This window comes from Melanaphis sacchari, unplaced genomic scaffold (genome assembly GCF_002803265.2).
Source record: "Melanaphis sacchari strain LSU unplaced genomic scaffold, SCAv2.0 Contig76_pilon_pilon, whole genome shotgun sequence".
Lineage (NCBI taxonomy): Eukaryota > Metazoa > Arthropoda > Insecta > Hemiptera > Aphididae > Melanaphis > Melanaphis sacchari.
The window spans coordinates 513,829-535,057 of NW_020271544.1; the positions used below are offsets into that span (position 1 = coordinate 513,829).

The 21,229-nt window shown below is 26.6% G+C and overlaps 6 protein-coding genes across 6 annotated transcripts; 2 read left to right on the forward strand and 4 right to left on the reverse strand.

Annotated features, from left to right (window-relative positions):
* Nucleotides 1-65: 65 nt before the first annotated feature.
* On the forward strand, nt 66-2,648 carry LOC112601218. The gene is made up of 2 exons (XM_025348698.1): nt 66-339; nt 964-2,648. The coding sequence occupies exon 2, from the start codon at nt 968-970 to the stop codon at nt 2,186-2,188; it is 1,221 nt and encodes a 406-aa protein (XP_025204483.1). The 5' UTR covers nt 66-339; nt 964-967; the 3' UTR covers nt 2,189-2,648.
* Nucleotides 2,649-5,819: 3,171 nt separating this feature from the next.
* LOC112601206 (transmembrane protein 234 homolog) lies at nt 5,820-10,450 on the reverse strand. Its single transcript, XM_025348686.1, has 5 exons — nt 10,167-10,450; nt 6,728-6,867; nt 6,594-6,660; nt 6,387-6,479; nt 5,820-6,008 (listed from the first exon to the last, which is right to left on the reverse strand). The coding sequence occupies exons 1-5, from the start codon at nt 10,171-10,173 to the stop codon at nt 5,941-5,943; spliced, it is 375 nt and encodes a 124-aa protein (XP_025204471.1). The 5' UTR covers nt 10,174-10,450; the 3' UTR covers nt 5,820-5,940.
* On the reverse strand, nt 9,077-10,173 carry LOC112601205 (NADH dehydrogenase [ubiquinone] 1 alpha subcomplex assembly factor 3). The gene has a single exon (XM_025348685.1). The coding sequence runs from the start codon at nt 10,087-10,089 to the stop codon at nt 9,286-9,288; it is 804 nt and encodes a 267-aa protein (XP_025204470.1). The 5' UTR covers nt 10,090-10,173; the 3' UTR covers nt 9,077-9,285.
* Nucleotides 10,451-10,610: 160 nt separating the features above from the next.
* LOC112601204 (protein LTV1 homolog) lies at nt 10,611-13,943 on the forward strand. The gene is made up of 10 exons (XM_025348682.1): nt 10,611-10,777; nt 11,581-11,724; nt 11,790-11,924; nt 12,019-12,112; nt 12,176-12,290; nt 12,355-12,544; nt 12,631-12,756; nt 12,820-12,996; nt 13,151-13,363; nt 13,428-13,943. Exons 1-10 carry the CDS (start codon nt 10,775-10,777, stop codon nt 13,536-13,538), a joined length of 1,308 nt encoding a protein of 435 aa, XP_025204467.1. The 5' UTR covers nt 10,611-10,774; the 3' UTR covers nt 13,539-13,943.
* Nucleotides 13,944-14,703: 760 nt separating this feature from the next.
* LOC112601199 (SNW domain-containing protein 1-like) lies at nt 14,704-17,841 on the reverse strand. The gene is made up of 5 exons (XM_025348675.1): nt 17,681-17,841; nt 17,437-17,590; nt 16,470-16,820; nt 15,519-16,408; nt 14,704-15,321 (listed from the first exon to the last, which is right to left on the reverse strand). The coding sequence occupies exons 1-5, from the start codon at nt 17,692-17,694 to the stop codon at nt 15,123-15,125; spliced, it is 1,608 nt and encodes a 535-aa protein (XP_025204460.1). The 5' UTR covers nt 17,695-17,841; the 3' UTR covers nt 14,704-15,122.
* A 516-nt stretch (nt 17,842-18,357) lies between these two features.
* On the reverse strand, nt 18,358-20,806 carry LOC112601201 (tRNA-dihydrouridine(47) synthase [NAD(P)(+)]-like). Its single transcript, XM_025348677.1, has 2 exons — nt 20,670-20,806; nt 18,358-20,226 (listed from the first exon to the last, which is right to left on the reverse strand). The coding sequence occupies exon 2, from the start codon at nt 20,214-20,216 to the stop codon at nt 18,480-18,482; it is 1,737 nt and encodes a 578-aa protein (XP_025204462.1). The 5' UTR covers nt 20,217-20,226; nt 20,670-20,806; the 3' UTR covers nt 18,358-18,479.
* Nucleotides 20,807-21,229: the final 423 nt, after the last annotated feature.

A 21,229-nucleotide genomic window follows, 5' to 3' on the forward strand; every position in this document is an offset into this window, starting at 1 on the left:
TTTTTATACTTTTTACTTAGATGTTTAAAATGTTTTGATACTTATGTTTTATGTTGTACCTAATGCCTACTACTTAGTATTTATTAGTTTATTGTTATTATTTTATTATGCGTGCAGTAAATTATTTAATATTTATACCTTCTGTGTCAAATCGAAACAATTGAGTACTTATTTGTTTAGTGGTTGCTTGATGCCAGACGCCGCACTTGTTGTCCCTTGACAATCGTCGTGAATCATTTAACTGCTTTTAAGTTTTAGTGTTATAAAACAACCTATACTCACTGTAATGCAATCTGAATGAATCAACGGCAACCAAAAATAATATTAAACCAAAAACGAGTGAGTATTTGGCTAATCTCTAGAATTTAAATGCCGGGTAAAACGCACGGCGTATAAAAATAATATAATAAGGGCATTTCAATTAATAATAGTTCTAAAGTTTGAAATTGTGAATTAAAATATATCTCATTGCTGAAACTTAAATTTTAAAATATATTTATAGAAAGTTACAGAAATGAAAATATTAATTGTTATTAACTTTGTATTTTGTTAATATATCTCATTATGGTTGTGTAAACAATTACATTATTTCTTATACTTAAAATTAACTTCAAAATATCATATTAAGTGTTTAATGTACACATTTTTAATCGATATTTTTTTTTTGCATCAAAATATATATATATTTTTCTCATATACATATAATTATAAAAATAATAGTTCTTTGTCATAAATATCATTATTATTTATCTAATCAATTAACCTTGAGAATGTCAGCATGCATGATTAGAATTATTATTTTTCTAATTAATTTCTAGAAATATGCCTTTATACAGAAATGTGTTAAAATGTGTTATTATTTCATAGAAAAATTCATTTTTTTTTTTTTTTACAGTATACCTAACCTTTTAATCTACTCATTTTTCAGATTATATTTACCTTTATTATTTTATAATTGTTTAGAAATATGGCTGAACTGGAAAGTGAAGATAGTTCAGATGGTACCTTAGTTATCGATGAACCAAATTATGATAATCAAACAATTGAAATATCAGATAATTCTGACTCTGATGTGGAAATTGTTAAATTAAATGATAATATAAATGATAATTCAGATGTGGAAGTTGTTGAATTAGATGATGATATAAAAGCTAATTCCGATGTGGAAATTGTTGAATTAGATAATCATATAAAAAATGTTTCTTTTTCATTGAATCCTTCAAGTTCATCCACTAAAATTGGTTTAACATGTAAACCTTGCTCTAGAGTATTTTCTACTAACAATGAATTACTCAATCACATCAGAAAATTTAAGGGAAGAATAGGAGGTTGTACCAATATACCAAATAATACATTAACTAAAAGAAAAGATGTTGAAAGCCCCAAACCTGAGCGGTTAATTAAAAAGAAACGCGGCAGGCCACCAAAAAGTAATATTATTATTGCTCCTAAGATTCCTTTACCTGTTCCTAAAATCATTCCCCTAAATCGTCCATCAATACCAGATTTAATACCAATAGTCTTTAAGTCGAATACCAGACCTACTATTGCAACCAATAATAATATTTTACCATCTCTTGGTCAAATATTAATTGATGAAATTGAACCAGAACATCCATGTACAATATGTGGTGAAATATTTCGTCATAATATTGGTCTTTTATGTCATTTGAATGCTGAGCACAATAATGAAACTAATAAAAAAGATTCAAACAAAAAAGAAAAATCAACAAAATTGAGAGTAAAAAAACAAACTAAGGAAAAACATCTTGTTAACGAAAATAAGCAAATAGAAAACTATGAGCCCATATCAGACACTGTTGATTTAACACTATTGCCAGATATTAAAAAAGACAGTTTGATAAATAGAATGAAATCTTATGTGTATTGTAATAAAGGTCAAGTAATTTGTGTTCTATGCAATATAGACTTCAAAAATACTAAAAAAGCATTAGCTCATGTTGAAGATAAGCATATAATGAATAAAATAGAATGTGGGTATTGTAATATGAAATTTGTTTATGAATTAAAACTAAGAAGTCATATGGCAAGAAGACATAAAGTAATAAGTGTTCACAAATGTGATAAGTGTTTAAAGATGATAAATAATGAAGAAATTAATTCTCACTCAGAAAAATGCAAAGAAAAAGTAAACCCATTAATAATCAAAAGAGAAGAAGATATCTAATAACAGTTAATAAAGTTAAATTATTATTTAGTCGTAAGTAACATATTAATTTAATACCAAAATAAAACCATACTATAAAGTATCCATTTAAAATATTTAGTTATAATCAAAGAAAAAAAACAATAATTTTGTTAACTTAAGTCTGTCTAACGACAGATCATGCAGTTTTTGTGCATTTAAAATAAAATCATCCAACTACCTGGGCCGATTTATCCCCTCTATGACTCCAAAATTCACGAGAATTTGGTGAAGTATGCACAAAGTTGACTAGTTTTCATTTAAGGCATGATCTCTCGCTAAACAATGTATAGGTATCAGTTTTATTATTATTATTTTTTTTTTACATAAAATTTAAAAATCATGTAACATCTTGGTGTCTGAGTCTTAAAGACAATAATAAAATTATATATTGTATTATACATATAGTACATTAGATAAAAACTAAAAGTTTTATTTTAGAATTAGGGAAAATTAAATATGTAGTTGGTTGTCTAGTTTTTATTTTGTCATTAAAATCAGCATTTTACTTTTAAAAAAGTCAAGTTAGAAATTCTATGGAAATAAAAAAAAATTCATAATTTTTTAATATGTAAGATATGACAATAGGTTTTGTGGATTGATTCAAATTAAAAAAATTATTTAAATATGTGTGTTGATATAACATAATAAAATGTGCGTGTTTTTTGAACATTATTGATTTATAACATTTTACTGTAAGTTATTTATTAAACATTCAATCAGTTTATTCAATTGTCTTTTATAATAATAAAATAGTCTATTAAGTAAGTTATTGAAATTTCTTTTTTTAATGTTTACAGATCAAAAATGTATTTATATTATCTAATATCTACATATATGTTGAATTCAAACTAACTCTGTACTCAGTTACTTAGCATCAGAGTTGGGCAAAATTTTATCTAGATAACTATTCAAATAAAAAATTATTCGGATAATTTCAAACTGTTATTATTCAAATAAAAATTATACTAGGTAGTACAAAATATGTATCATATAATGGTAATAAGATTATAATTTATAAGTCTTCTAGTTAATAATAGCATTAATTATACTATGATATATTAAACTAAATTAATTTTTTTAATAATTTTATTTATTGAAATTTAAAATTTGCTATATTTATTTATTTTCATTTTTGCCAAAATATTTATTTACATTTTTGTTATTACTATTTACTACTATTTATAATTGTTGTAATTATTACGAAATAATATTCATATTTTAATATTACTAAATTATTACTAAAAAAAATATGTCAAATTCTTTACTTTCTTCTATAGATTTATATCTGTTTTATACATAATATTTTATAATATTTTCATCGTCATGTAATTTAAAATACCTACAATGCCAACTATTAGCCTGTTTTTAATTACCAACCCTATGGCTACCCAAACAAAATTAACGAAAATTACTCGAATAATAATGTTTGGAAATTATCCGAATAATCGTGAAAAAATCATTCGAATAAAATATCTAAATAATCATCTAAATAAAATTTCATTCAAATAACGCCCTACTCTGCTTAGCATGTTTAGTTAATTTAATTACATTTTGATAATACTACTCAGTTTCAATCATATTATTAAATATTCATATAACTTTGTAAGTACCTGCATAACAATTTGAATTATAAAAAGCTCACATATTTGGTTGTAGTAGGGTATGATTGATAAAAAAATATTTTACTGAAACTTTTATACATTTTAATTACTTAAGACATTGAGTCATTTGATGTTTAGAATGTTTTTATATGTTAGCTTTTTGGGAAAACAGTAAATATGGTAACTCATTTTATAAATAACTAAATTAAATAATATTTAAGGAAACCATTATTTGTTGCAACTTGCTGTCAGGTTTTATATAAGTTAAATACATTTTGTGTTGGTAATAATAATATTATGATATTAAAAATTATGCAACTAACTATAGAAATTATTTAATATAATATTTTATTTAAGCTTATGGGTAACTTTTATTACTTTTAGTGCTCAAATTTTAGACATCATTATTTTATTGGCATTAGATAAAGTAACTCAAAACCATAAATATTTAGATTTACAAATAATAAAAATGAAATATAGCTGTTTGAATAATTTATAAATAGCGATCAAAATTTTTCATTTATAGTCAAACAGTACACAATATTTTTTAAATCAAAAAAATAAATTAGGGTTTTTAATTTAAAAAAAATATATTTATATATTATAAACATAAGTTCAATTTAAACTAAATTTAATAATTTTTTATCTCTTAGAAAAATAATATTTTACTATAACCTTTAGTTAAAAGACAACATTGTGTATTATTTTTTTATTTGAGTTTTATTTATGTTTTACTAATATATTATGTTCCTACAAATACATTAGTAATGTATTTATTTTATCTTATACATTTGTTAAAATAGTATAAGTTAACAAAAACAAATTTCAATTACATTATGATGCTTAGTTATTTTATTTAAATAATGAGTAATTTGTATTATGTTTAAAATAGATCATATTGATTTATAATTTATTTATTTATTCTACATTTAGAAACTATTTTATTGTCGTTAGTGTTTGTTAAAATCTCAAAAATGTATTGTTTATCAAGCTAGACATTTATTTTAAACGCTGTTTTTTAATAATAATTATTAGACTTTGTGTACCTAAAAAAATTAATTAATACCATTTGAAATACGTTTTTTAGTTTCAATTATGATAAAAAATATTGGCTCAATGATAAAAAATGTATACAAAAATAATAATTTATACATATATTTATATTGATAGCTGTTCTGTGTTGAACACAAAAATTATATAGAAATATGTATTTTTGTTTACAAGTGGATCTCAACAAAGCTTATTAATCTTCCGTCTATTTAAACTTGAAAACAAAATTCAAATTAAAAAAAAATTGTTCATAATACATCACTGATTGAATTCTATTGTGTATATTATATTAATATTTTAAAGGTTAACATAAAAAATTTGTGTTCTACTAATAATTATTATTTTTATGGTAGAAACTATCAAACACGAAAAAATTATTACGTAAATAAGTAATATACAATACATCATTTTAAATTCAGCAGCATTTATCATCACTTATTAATATGTCGGATAACAGATTAATGTACTCAATATTTGTAAATAGTTTTTGAAAGTCTAGAAAATGTATTTTAAAAATTAAATTGCACAAAATTATATTTTTTTTTTATTATTAATTTAATAGTGTGATTTTCTTTGATAATGAAGTTTTATTTATTTTTAAGTTACACCTATTTACCAAAGTAATATAATAAAAATATAAATTAAAATTAAATACATTTTGGGTACACAATTAATTTGTAAATTTAACTTTTTAGTCATTTTGAAAAAATGAAGCAATAACAGTTGATAAATTCAAAGTATATGAATAAACATAAAATAATATAATTAAATTGTTCATGATTAAATAGTTATTAATTAATACTTTTTAAAAAAAAAAGACTAGTACCAATAAATGTATTTATTTTATTTTTATTTATAATTAGTCAAATTATCTAGACTGATATAATTATTTAAATGCTTTTTGTTTATTATATCTTATATTTATTTAAGTTGTTTTATTTTGTTAAAATTTACACGTATTATAATATACTTTATAGTTATAGTGTATACTCCTACATTCAATGTTATAACCTAGTCACATGTATTTGTTGTTGTTTTTTATTTAAAAAAAAAAAAAATAAATAAATAATAAATAATAGTTCATATTTTCTTATCTATAATTAGACAAAAAATACCAAATAGTAAAAATAGTATTCCAACCATTGTTCCTGAAAATAAAATATTTAATATTTATTAAAACAATATTCCTTTAAACAATTTTTTTTTTAAATTCTATATTATATCATCTATATAGTTAAAACAATAAGCTTAAGTATAAAAAAAAAATTAAATTTAAAAAACAAAGAAATGATGCTTCTTAGTGGGGCACTTTAACTTCTTTGGGGTTTAAAATAAATGTTTTTTCTAAAATATTCAAGTAATGATAATGAAGTTTAAATTTTTTTTTTTAATTCAAGTATGAAGTGTTAGTACAGATTTTAAAAGTTGATTTATTATTTAAATTTTTTTAATAGAACATTAAGTAGAATACAAAACATGTGGTGAAACTTGAATAATTTAAAAATTTAAATTGTGAATGAACTTACTAAATTTTGGCTTTTCTTCTCCAATCAAGGTGCCTACTATTGATGTACTCACAAATGAAACTCCATTTGCAATAGGAACAGCCAAAGATATGTCTAAAATAATTATTAATCATCTTATTTTTGAGGAGCATATAATACTAATTACCTACTAACTAATAATAGTTTAAATTTGACTTGTCAAAAAGTAAATATTCTTTTTCTTTTTACCTGAATATTTTAAAGTGAAATAGAACAACAAAGAACCACATTGGTTGATAATAAATGGTATCATATACTAAAATAGAACATGATTTAATTTACACAGATTTTTATTATGTTTATAAATTGTATATAATACTCACATGCCAATTGGTTACATGATTAATGACTTCTGAAATTATATTAAATGTCTTATTTCTTTTTACTTTATTAGTTGCAGCTTTCAGAAATGGGTTTGTGCTGCCCCATAAAACACCAACAATAAATAGTTGAAATATTGAGTCTATAACAAATTATATTGTTTTAGTATAAAGAAAGTTTAGATTGAGAATATAATTTCACCAGTAAATGATAATAATAATTAATATTACATATTATAAAGCCAAACATTCACAATTCAGTAGCAGTTGGCATCCAATCATTTTTATTTAGAAAGTAATTTTTAAATCGTATTTGGTTTTTCGAAAACAGTGCTGCGCAAAGGCCTTTAGTTCGTTATAAAATGCATACGTATATTTTTAAATATTAAACGCTTACAAAAAAATTCCGGAAAATCGCCGAGGCCTGAGTTGTACATTGTCCCCATTGAGTAAGTAACTATAATGGTCAATGGACATGTTAAATTTGAATTCAATGGTTATAAATCATTGTAATGTTATAATATAAAACACAATTTTGAACAGAAACAGTTTATCGGCCTACTGTAGGAATATTTTATTATATATGTATATTGCTATTAATCATGCCGAGTGTCATACGTATAAAATAAAATTACTATTAATAATTTATTTTTCTATTAGGTATTACAGCATGTTGGACAAATTTATACAAAAAAAAAAAAAACAATCATCTAATATTATTTTATAGGTATGATATTAGTCGTTATTAACCATTATTAGCTTATACCTGTATGAGCCAGTGTACCTACCGTAAAACTATGTGAATAAGTGTGTAATAAAAATAGCTTAAATTTAATCTAAAAATTTTGAATATTTCATTGCTTAAGAAATAATATAATAGTAGCGAAAATTTTAAAGTCCTTATGAAAATGAACAATATATTTTTATTTATAACAAAACTATTGAAATTCGATTTCCTCAGAATTTAAATTTGAAATACGTACATCAAAAATGTGTATCTATATAGTTTTGATATTTTTAGGTCACTATAAATATGTTAGAAAAACTTGTATAGTATTTAGTACAATATTTTAAAGTTTTTTGACCGATCATAAAAACTTTATTACTCGAAAAGTTTTAAATAACAAATGCTAATTATTATCATAAAATTACTCTTAAATATCTGGAAAATTTCTTTATTTATAGTAAATGATAATTAAATTAATATATGGCTAACAGGAGAATTTTTCAAATTTCTATGAATATTTTTTTTTTGAACAAAATTTCAAATTAATAATTCATATAAAATATATGAGGTTTTACGCGTTAAACAATTTAACATTTAGTAGTCCATAAAAAAAAAAATTAATCAAGTTAAAATCTTATTTGAAATACTCAATGGACGACTAATTTGAACAACTAATGGAAGGTCTGTAACCAAACATGTACTTGACCAATTACTCTATTATTGTTGCTGCATTAGAGGTTATAAGATAGATGGTGAACTTTGGCACATGAAAATATTTGTATTTCAATGTTTAATCTTAATTCTAAATAATTGATTATAATAAATTTAATTACCACAAACAACTTCCCGATCAGCTCAAAAAAATAAGTACGAATATAAAATCTTAGATATTATACCATGTGTCCACGTGAATATGTTATTAATGTTCATTAGGTAATAAGTAGTAGGTACCTATTGTAAGGATCTTATTTTATTTTTTTTTGAAAAAAATTTCAGCGAATGCTGAATGTATACTAACAAATGTGATGACAAATTATAAGAATTACATAATAATATGGTGTTCTAAATTAGTTTGATATGGAGACTGATAAACCAGTTGGAAATTGCCATAATAAATGTATGGTCTAATTATACCTTTGCCATCGATCATTATGAGAATGGAAGTTTGAATAAATTAGTGACTATTATTTACTTTTTATTTGTAGAACAATAGTGCTTCTACCTACTTCATAATATCATTTTATTCTGTGTAATATTGCAGACATTCCAGTGAATAACATACGTATGTGATTGGTTGATGTGTGCGTTTGGTAGTACAATAAATAGTGGTTAACGCAGAATTAAGAAACAACATTACCCCTTCAAAATATGTAATGGACTAAAAACTTCGATATAGGTATATGCAAAATGTTTCCTTATAATAACATTATTGTTTAAGATTTCATCCTACTGTCTCTTTCGACAACGTGTATACTCGCTTATGGTCTTCACACTTGAATACCAAATGTCACACTGTGTTAGTGCTAATGATCTCACACTACCGTAAAGTAAAGGGTTTAAAGCTAATGTGTGTAGGTGGTACACGGGTACTTGACTTCGGAAAATGGGGCGAAAAAAAAACAATGTATTGTTTCAAAGTTTACCGATCTATATATACGAATATAGTTGAATGAAGGCAAACAAATAAATTATATATATATTTTTACAACAACAATATTCCCGTAGTCAGGAATAACAGCAGATTCGGTCTCGACAGTAGTAAACGGTACGCTATTATAACACGACGGTAAACTACAACAAAGGCGGCACAGGATACAGACGCGTTGGTCGAAGATCACCGGATCTTCTTTTCGGGTTCCTCGCCCGGCTTCCGGTCTCTGGCTAGTTTCGCCCGCCTCTCGTGCTCGGCCGCCTTCTGCGCGCCAACAACCTCGCCAAACTCCCGGTAGTTGGCGTTTATCAGCTCGCTGCGCTCATCTGCATCTTCCCAAACGTCGGTGACCGGCACGCTCTCGCCATACAGATGGATGTGACGCGCGTTGGCCGTGATCGCGTCGTCATCCATCGCCGGTATGAACCGCGGTGGTATGAACGCGCCGACCGCGTTCCTGCCCTCACTGATGATGAAATTGTACGTGGCCAACGCCGCGTCCACCGGCAGTATCTCGACGGTGCATCCGTATTGACGGGCCGCTGCCCATACCACCTTGTCGAATTGCTGTCGGTGCAACTGCAACTTCCGGTGGTTGTCGTCGCGGCGATTCCGCTGCGTGGAGTCGCCCAGGCCCAGCACGATGACGGAAGGCGCGGGTTCCAGGTGGAACAGCATCGACAGCGAGTCGACGTTCACGTCCCGGTCGTTTTCTACCCGCCAGGCCATAATCGAGTTGGCGAAGCACACGACCGGTCCGAGCACCGTGAACCCGTTGTTCAGCCGGAAACCGTACTGGCTGTAACCGGAAATCATGATGCCTTCCCGGATGTTGTTGTTGTTCAACATGGACACGTACGTTTTGCCGTCATTCTCGTACGCACCAACGGACCGGCGGGGCTGCTGTTGCGGCGTCCGAGTGTTGCCAGCGCTGAAGATTCGTGAGCGCGACAACAGCAGCTTCCGAGCGGCGTTTCTCAGCGACATAATGGCGGCAGTCGATCGATCGCGAAAAAACGGGGAATAAAATTATACTAAAAACTATAGACAAGCAATGATCGTACCTTCCATCGCACGGGATGAAGACTGTTCACGGCCCCGTAGTTGTGTGGGGTATTAGTGGCGTTGGCGGCTCTGAATTATCTTTTATTCTTTTCTGTGTACCTGCAACGAACACCGTCTCTGATAGTCAGTACTTAAAAATTTTAAATTCAAAATATATTTTATTCGAATTTTAAATTGTGATTCTTCTCCTTATCAGATATCACGCGCCGTCTGTGGTTCTTATCACCAAACCATCGATACCAGTGTTGACCGGGTCGACGCATAGAGCATGGACCGCCAATTGGTGATCACAAGTCTTTATCATTTATAGAACAAGTGCTTATCACTTAAACTCAAGGTTGTTGATAATACAGTAAATTAAAAAGAACATTTCTTTATCATCAATCATGGCCCTACGCAGTACACAGTACACACAACAAGCTCTGCGTGATTATAATATACATTATACATTATACATCGTGAGCCGTGGCACGTGAGTTTATAATTTGAGTTTTTTCACAGATATTTTGTGAATATTGCATTGAATTGTGTTTTGTGAACACGAGCCACTACACCAGATAATTCAGCATCTTCAAAGCTATTGTGGAGTAGAACCTAAAAGATCAAAATGGTAAGTTGATTTTAATTTCGATTATTGATAATCAACTATTACTCTTTTATTAATGTTTAACACTAATTAACGCAGAATTTAATTATATTACTATTATAATAACTATTTTTATTATTACAAATAGTAATAGTAGTATAAGTACTTACGATTAACAATAGTTAATACCTAGAACATGTATATTTTATAGTGTACACGGTTTAGATTTTATTTATTCAAATGATAAATATTTATATTTTATTAAATTATATTTTTATACTTTATCTTGGCATAATCGATTTATTATTTATTCTTGTTTAACCAAACTTAATAACGAGTAATAAAAAATCATACAAATTTGATTTCTGGAAAACTTTATTTTTTAAATTGTTTGTTGCACTATATATAAAAACTTTATACTTATTATCATTTATTGATATACTGTGTAAGAACTGAAATATTATTATTATTTTCAACAATAATAAATGTTCAAATTTTTAAAACTAATATAGACCTTTTGGTAGGTAAAACAATTTTAATATTAATTATTAATTATACCTAACATTATTTATTTGTATTTTACTTTATAAATTTGAAAAAATAATGATAATTGTATTAAAATTTAAAAATTAGGTGTGTAATCGACAACCTGCCATTTTAGTATTTTTCAGAATTATAATGTATTTATCATATATATTTTTATATTTAAATTGATTTTAAATATTGTCGAGGTTAAATTTTCACTTTAAAGTTACAAATTACTAGATAATTTAAATCTTTTGTTAAGTAAAATCCTAATAATATCAAAATAATTTGTATTTTTATAGCCAAAAACGAAAAAAAAATTTATTGAAAAGAAAAATGCTGTTACTTTCCATGTAGTACATAGAAGTCAGCATGATCCACTTGTTACTGATGAAACAGCACCACAACATGTTTTGGTACCTCAACAGCCAACTCAATCAAAAGGAGTTAGTTTTTTGTATAATTTTTTTAATTTATTCAGCTTTATAAAATACAATAATTTATTTTTTAGAAAAAAAATAAAGATGAAGAAGCTAAATATGGCATATATTTTGATGATGATTATGATTATTTACAACATCTAAAAGAAAGTCGATCCAATGATTTTATATTATTGCCCGCTCCCACCAACCATAATAATGAAAAGGTATAAACCTTTTTTGATATTTTATTCTATATTAAAAAAAAAAAAAATAAATAAATAATTAATTTTTCGGCTTATTTATTTTTATATAATAAAGAAAGAAAAACCTAAAGTTATGTTACCTTCTTCAATATTTGAGTCTGAAGTCGAAGAAAAAGTAGGCTTGTTAAATAAAGCTGCTCCTCAATCAGGTAATATTCAATAAATTAGTAGAAGTTCAATAGGTTAATAATATAATAAAATATATTGTGTAGGTTTGCGTTTGGATTTGGACCCAGACATCGTCGCTGCAATGGATGATGATTTTAATTTTGATGATCCAGATAATGAATTGGAAGATGATTTTGTAGTAATGGCAAATCAACCTGGGTAAGTTATTTTATTAGTGTTTTCTTATTTTACATGTCTTGTATTCTTTTTTATTTGGTTTCAGATCAGATGATGATATTAATGAACTAGAAGACATAAATGAAGAAAGTGATAATTATGATAGTGAGGCATATGATGATGTTGGTAGCTTAAACTATGATGATACCAAATCACGTTTTACTGATTACTCTATGTCCAGTTCTATTATAAGACGAAATGAAAATTTAAAATTAATAGATGATCAGTTTGAACAAGTATTGATTGTTTTACTTTTTAACAAGACAATTAAAAAATTAAAATAAACAGAAAAACTGATGGTTTTTTCTTTTTTTATCATTAGATGTTTGCTTCATATGATGATGCTGATATTGGAGCGTTAGAAACTGAAGAAATTGAAGGTACATTGACAATGGAATCTGATATGTTGAAAAAAGCTGCTGAAGAATTTGAATTAAATATGAAAAAGGTAAATTTAATATTTTTTGATTGTAAAAAGTTTTATATTTTTATAAATTTTTTGATATTTTAGGATGAAATACCTACTGACAGAACTGCTGCTTTGATCTTTGATAGTGATTCTGATCAAGAAGAACCTACTTATAAATTACCAGTTGAAGATCAAGATGTAAAAAAATGGGATTGTGAAAGCATCATTTCTACATATTCTAATATTTATAATCATCCTGCTCTTATCAAGGACCCACCAGTAAGTCTAGAATATATTTGATATTATATTTTGTTAAAAATGTTGTAACTTGTTACAAATATTGCTCTTCTTAATTTTCAAGAATAAAAACTTTATAAGATAAAAATATAGTTATAATGATAAATATAATATGATTTTAATGATTATAATTTAGATTCAAAAAATACAAATAAATCCTAAAACTGGTGTTCCAATATTACAACAAAGACTTACAGCTAAAGCGTTGAAATCCTTGGACAATAATGATACATCAAAATCTGGTTCTAAATCAGTGATATCAGCTCTATCTGTTTTATCAATAAGACCAAAAGATGAGACACCTGAAGAAAAACTAAAGAGGAAAAAAGCACTCAAAGAATTTAGACATGTATGATTCTTTATTAATCTTAACTTACTTTAATTATATATTATTGTGCTCTTTTTATTTTTAGGAAAGAAGAGTAGAAAGAAAAGCGAACACTTTGGCATTTAAAGAACAGAAGAAAAGAATGGAAAAAGAATTAATCAACAGAAATGTTAACAAAACTGTACGTGTAGTATAAAAAGTTTTGAGTATTCTGAGAAGTATCATATTTGTTATTGTATGTATAAAATAAAAAGTTGTAAATTCTTTATTATTAGGATTTAAATTTATTGAAAAACTTCAATTGTTCATCATTATCAAAACTTTTCCTAGCTTATGTCATTTCCAAATTTAAATAGCTTAACATAGTCAGCGTGTAAGATTTATAGAATTTGCAAATTTATTACAAAATGAATATTCTATTGTTAATAAATTAATAGCAAAAGTGTTTGTAAGCTCTTAGTGGAATTAACAAACTATATGTATTATTCCTAGATTTACCTTTATAAACTCAACCAATTATAACTAGACAGAGAGCGTGGTTAATTGTTGTTACTACATATTCTTCTAATAAATATGATTCAATAAAATGTGTGATATAACATTTGGATGATAAAACAGAATCATTTAAAAATCAAAAGGATTATTTAAGAGCAATATTTAAAATATTTTGCTTTTTTTTTTAAATATTTTTTTATTTTATTTCTGAAACAATTACTAATATAGAAAAATGTATATTATCACTTAATAATGAATTATTAATTTTTGATTTTGATTATTTTTTTTGTGTAAGGGTCCTTGGTGATAAAGTAAAAAGAGTAATTACATTCACAATACCTTAAAGTTTAAATATTAGGAAAATTAATAATATCTAATATGTTATGTTTTTATATTTTGAATGTTAAGTAAAGCTGAAAAGCTTTCAATTTGGATACATATTATTAAGTATATCATTTAAATTATTTAGTTTGAAATAATTATTGATGTAAAATTTCAAATTTTTCTAGTTAACTATACACAAATTTAATAAATAGTTAATAAAATGAAATTGGACAACTGTATTAATATTTAATTATTTTACCAATTTTTTAAGATTTTCAAAAGTAATTGAATACTGTCAAAATTTAATTTTTACATAAATTAATAAACAATTATTAATTCTAAAATCTTAATGTCTTTATATTAAATTTTATTTTATTGTAAGTTATGAATTAATTGATATTTATTAATTATTAACAACTATTATTCTTAGTCAATTAGACTAAATTACAAATTTTCAGTGTTCCAAATAAGAAGAAATTGTTTCTCACATATTGATAGCTAAGCAAAGGATGATATAAACCTCCTTATTATGACCAAGGCACTTAATAGTTAACTCACTATGTTTATTAATACTTAAGATTACAGAAATGGTTTTGATTATGTAATGATAATTAATTTTAAAAGGGGATACATACACAAGCTGGGACCAGCCAGTTTTTAGATTTTTTTTAGTTTTAATTGTTTTTATTGCTATGATTTGAAACAAAATAATGTGACTAATAAAATCACATATGTTTAAATATATATTACAGTATCTGTGGACAATGCAAGTAAGAAATTGATTTATTTTTAAAAGATTTTCATACTAAAGAATTTAACATTGTTATGGAAATAAAGTACTTTTTATTAATTTTCTGATATTTTACTGAATGTTTAAAAGCTAGTTATTAAAATAAAAATTTAATACATTATTAAAGAAATGGATACAAAAACAGTTTTGAATTCAAATAGAAAATAAGATTTAATCTTTTCTACGGCGTTTATCACGATCTTGTTGTTGTGGTTGAGACCTTTTAGACGCATGCTTGGCTTGAGTCAAGAACTGATCCAAACCAAATGGATCCTCTTCTTGTTGATGTTTTTCAAATTGAACAGGGCCAGACCGACCACTAGCTTTAGGATCACGATCTGTTCCACTAAATTCTTTGTTGGGGACAAATCTAAACGAAAAAAAAAATTAAAATTACTTAAATATTGTTATAAAAGATAGATAAAATTGTGTTTCTAATAAAATCATTGTTCTGTGAAAACACACAGAATTTTCCACCAACAGCTTTGAATTATTTAGTTTTTTGTCTATTAAATTTGAGCTTCATTCAATAAATAATAATAATATAAATTAAAATACCAAACTTACCTATTTGTCTTAGCAATTTTCTCTAAATCATCACCATACACATCTTTATCAATATTAGCAGATGGACGATAAATATGTTGAGCCAATGAGCTGTTTCCACGCCAAGGTTTATCGTACACATTATATTCTTCATCATCTCCAAATCCAGTATCCATACCAGCTGTTGTATTGAGCAAACGTTGATCATATTGAGTATCTCCAGTTTTTCTAGTGATCGCTGGGAGTCCAAGAGCAATTTGTTCACTTATATCTCGATCTCGTAATACTTTGTTTTTACGGCTGTCAGCATTTCTGGCAAGATTACGATCACGAGCTCTGTCTTTTTGACGCTCCAAACGTAATTGATCACGTTCACGAGATTCATCATTCTTAGCAGATCCAGGAAGCCGAATACCTGCTCTTTCTTCTCTGGCTTTTTGAGCCATTGCTCTAAGATGTTCCTCTTTCTTTTCCTTTTCTTTTTGTGCCATTTTCTTTTCCAACTGAGCTCTCATTTCAACAGCTTCTCTGGCTTTACGATCAGCTATGTATAAAGCCTCAGCCAACTTAGCAAATTTTTCATTAATATGATTTTGTTGTAAACCTCGACCATCAGCAGCTAATCTCTTGTCTAATGGAATTGTATAACCTTTGGCATTTTTCCAATTGGATATACACGGTGGAATTTTCCATTCTTTCTGTTCTTTAACAGATGTCTTTCTAGTTGGAGAATGCATTAATGGTGCAGGAGGTGATGGAGGACCTCGAGGAATTTTTTTATTAATTTTGAATTTTGGGGGTTCCATAGGATCTTTCTGAGCCTCTACTAGTCTTACTACACGTTGTTTTGATCCTGAATTATATTCTGATCCTTGTTCAGTAGGGGTATAACGGAACCATTGAACAGGAGCCTAGTCATAAATATTATATAAAACAAGTATATTCATAAAAATTGAGAACATTGTAACTTACAGGTTTATCTGCCGCTCGTACTGGCAATGCAGCTGAAACTTTAGAATTAGTCAACTTTTCCAGAGCTATTCTTGTTTTTTCAGTGATTTCTGCAACTTCATCTGAATCAGGCTTTTGCAAAGAAGGGTCATCTTCATTGATCACCTCAGATGGAAGCATATCAGATAGTTTTGAATAAATCACTTTATCTTTTCTTTGACCTTGGCGAGCAATCACATCATATTTAACTTTACCATCGGAAGTTAACTGCAATGCAAGAGCATTTGAAACAGATTCTTTATTCTCTTTTCCCATATTCAATGGATATTGCGCAACTTGGATTTCCGGAAAAGCACCGCCATCTCCAAAATCCTAAATAAAAAAGTAATAATTTTAATTAAAATATACATTAATTGTATTATAAAAAGCGTCATTCAGTATTTGAATATAATATATAATTTAATAAAGGTTTTAAACATATATTATTTATTTACTATTACTGTACTGGTTAATACTCAAATTTAATTAAAAAATAGTTCACAATATTTGAATGTATCAAAATCATTATTATCAAAAGTATTACACTTTGAATACCAGGTGTAGTGACTGCTGACTTTAATATGATAATGTATCTTTGTCTATATCAAATAATAAGTTCAATTTGTAAAATTTACATTATTAAATAGAAACAGTTTATTCTAAAACCAAAGTTATTGCTGTTTTCTCGTGAAAAATACTATTGTATTAACATGTTGACTGCAATCTAACTTGTTACACATAATATTGTGGTAAATAACATTTAACTACAAAAAATACACCAAAAACTCATAAAGTATCATGTTAAAAATTAATGTTGCTAAGATTTTGAAAAATATCTATAATTATGTAAATAGTTACTTGACTAGAGCATTAATTTTCAAAAATTACTCTTATTCATGATCAACGATGTAACATAACAAAACAAGTAACAAAATATTTCAAAAATTACTTCAACAGTCCTTGGTACCCATCCATTTCTGTTACCGTATGGTGGGATTTTAACAGCATACACTTCAAATGTATTGGTTTTCTCTGCAAGTGTTTCGTTAGACTCGTCATCTTCTTCCAAATCCTGAAGGAATTGTGTAGGTGCTGGTAACACACTGAACAATTTATAAATTAATAAACATACACAAAATAATAAGTTGCGATAGGTTTTTAATTTTTGAACTATTAATCTAGCTTTTGCTTACCTAAATAGAGACATTATTTATCTTATAATTAAACTTAATACGATAAAAGTTAGCAATTAAATGAAAACAAATTATGCCTTAGAAATCAAACAATAAACCTATCAACTAGAACAGTCGACAGGTATGAAAAACGAAGTGAAAAGTGAATAGTATGATTTAATTCTTTGATAACTAGATTGACTTATTGAAAAAAATTATGTAAATTACTATTTACTTATTTATCAGTGTGACCACCTCATCACGGCTGACGCTGATTGTTATATGCAGTTACTGATAAAGATAATAATAAACGGCTTATCAGTTTATCACCATTTAAGATAACTTTAACCATCATCAACAATATAAATATTAAATATTCATTATTCAGATGACAGATAATAGATATTGTACAGTATACTATATTGAGTATATTGAATATATTTACTATTTTTTGCCATAATATATTTTGTCTTCAAACGTAGATGGCTAGCTGTATCGATTATTGACCTACTTATTATACAATTTTTTTAACTACCATGAACTGTATTAGATACATTTAAAAACATCGAATTGATCCCTTCTATAATTGAATCGCTCAGAAAATTATATTGAATTAAATTATTTACTGTTCACGCCAATCCATATCCATACATTCAAAATTTTGTTTTTTAAAACGTTTTAAATTCTTTAATCAACATATTATGATACATACACATTAAATATTTAATAATTACATTGTCATAAACCTTAACACGATATAATATAATATTGATAGATAACATAATCAAAGATATTTGAGTTGTTTAACATATTAAATTAATTATTTCCAAGAATTCGCCTTGTGTTTAGGTAAAAATTGGAATCCATTAGGTACTGGTCCAAGTAACATTTTACTTATCTCTATCCAATCAGCACAATTTCCACTGGCCATTAATGTCTCTAGATCATCTCTTCCACTGTAATTTGGTGGTCTTTCATTAACTTTTTGAGGTACACGTTCTAAAATTCCTACAGGAATATATCGATAACAAAATGATAGCCATTCCAATAAAAACCTTCTAGTTGTTTCCACACCTCGAGTATCACTACCCCAATGTTCAAGACCATATTTAACAAATTTTTTTAAAATTTCTAATCGTTCATTGCTACTTATATCCCAATGCCGATTTTCTTTAAGCTCTTTAAATATCCAAGGCTTTATCAAAGCTCCTCGGCCAATCATAGCACCTGTTATATCTGGATATTGATGTTTTGCGTCAATATAATCTTCATAGGACATTATGTCTCCACTGCTAAATACTGGTACTGGACTTGCCAACTTGGCACATTCATTAACATAATTCCAATCAGCCATTTTTGTATACCTTTGATCTCTTGATCTTCCATGAACTGTTATAAGTGATACTCCACTGTCTTTGAACATAGGTATTAAATCGTGTGTAACATTTTGATCCTTACTTACACCTGATCGAGTTTTTACTGTAAGAGGTACATCAAGTACTGTTCTCATACTTTTCAAGCAAACTTCTAATTTTTTACTTCTAAGTAATAATCCACTACCAGCTCCTTGCTTATAAATTTGATCTAATGGACACCCTAAATTTAAGTCTAAGAAATCCATATCTACATTTTCTTGTAGGACTTGTGCACTTTTAGTCAACATGTATGGATTATTACCACATACTTGAATTCCAAATATGTCTTCTGTTTCATGTCTTTTAGTCAATGCCCATTCTTGATTGTGTCCTTGTAACAGACTTGATGATAAAACCATTTCACTGCAGGTTATATCAGCCCCAAACTCTTTACAAATTCTACGAAAAGGTAAATTACCAACTGTAGTCAAAGGGGCCAAATATAATTTATTTTTCCAATTTATTTTTTTAGAATTTTCTTCAATTAAAGGCCCTAAGTCTTTATCCTTATCAATTTTTTTAACAGCGTCTTCACTTTTTGTAAAATTATAATTTTTTTTTCGTAATTTTAACATATTTTCTTTACTTAAAGTTTTATAATTAATTTCACTTTTAATCCATGTTTCATATTTGGTTTGGTCAACAATATTTTTGCCATTTACGATGTGGCTATTTCCATATCTACAGGTTAGTCCTCTAGGACAACGGCCCTTAATAGAATAAACATAACATGTTTGGTCAATATCATCAGGTTTTTTTTCTAAGTACTCTGTAACATTGTGTAAGAATTTACATCTCTCAAATGAACAAGAACCATTTTCTACACCATCAACAAGATTTGAACATAAGTGTTCTTGTGGAATTTGTTGGTAAGTACAATTTCTAGATTTGTTCTGACCTTTTAATACATTTTTACTACACTTTTGCTTTTTAGAAGGTGGTTCATCTTCATTTAATTGGTTTTTATCTGACTCAGAAATACAATTTATGGCTAACTTAGGTACATGTCTCTCAATGATATATTCTTTTTTTATAGACGCAATTCCCTTATATTCCTCTTTAACAATTGCTGTATTAATAGTATCAATTGTAGGAATTGTTTTATTATTTAAACTCAATAGGTCTTCATTATTGGATGACATTTCAAAAAACCTAAAAAAAAAAACACAAATGTAAAATTATTAAAATTAAAATTTTTGTCCTGGTTTATAATTAATTTTGCATAAAAATATTATGAAAGTAGCAATCTCAGTATAATTATTTTAAACATTAACAATATATCACAATTTAGAAACTAATTTATTCGTCATTTGTTAATTGGAGATTAAATGGCAGAATTTCAGAACCCAATCATTATTATACTTTAATGATCAACACTCATAAGTTGTTAAATATACGTTTACATTTATATTCTATGAAATATGCTAGGTGATTATTCAAATAAATATCTGTAACAACTTAATTTAGTGAAAAAATAAATAACCCAATGATTTTATTATAAGATTATTAGTAATAAAAAATAATAACATTTCAGTATTATTACATAACATATATTTGTAATAAAATACAAAAATTTTCAAAAATTTATAAGTTACCTGTTAAATTTTTCAGGAAGATAAATCACTTTATTGGTATATACTATGACGAATTAAATAGTCGTAGAATATTTATGGTTTTCTAAGAAACAAGACGAGTTAAACGAGTCTTAAAAATTATTTTGATATTTTGAACGTAACCAACAAATTAAAAAAATTGTTTTTGATATTGATAATGTATTGATTTATTTTTTTAAACTGTTTATTTGATAAAAATTTGTTTTTAAAGTATTGCATCACTGTATAGCGTTTGTGAAATGTTATTGGTGCACCTGGCGATAATGTGGAATTTAAACTGGGAAATGTTTTCCTCCGCGATTTTTACGAAATTTACAAATTTACGAATCATTTCTAACTTGGTTCCGTATTATTGTTTCTAATACGTACATCCATCACTTTCAATTTGTTTCATCATCGTACTATACTCACCATGGAATTAATGTAAGTACATTTAAAGTTTGTAAATAATTGAATTTTCGGAACGTTAGAGAATTCATTCAAACGACAATTGATACAGTTGTTTGCGCCATTTCCTTTCAAATAGTAATTCGTTCAAATAT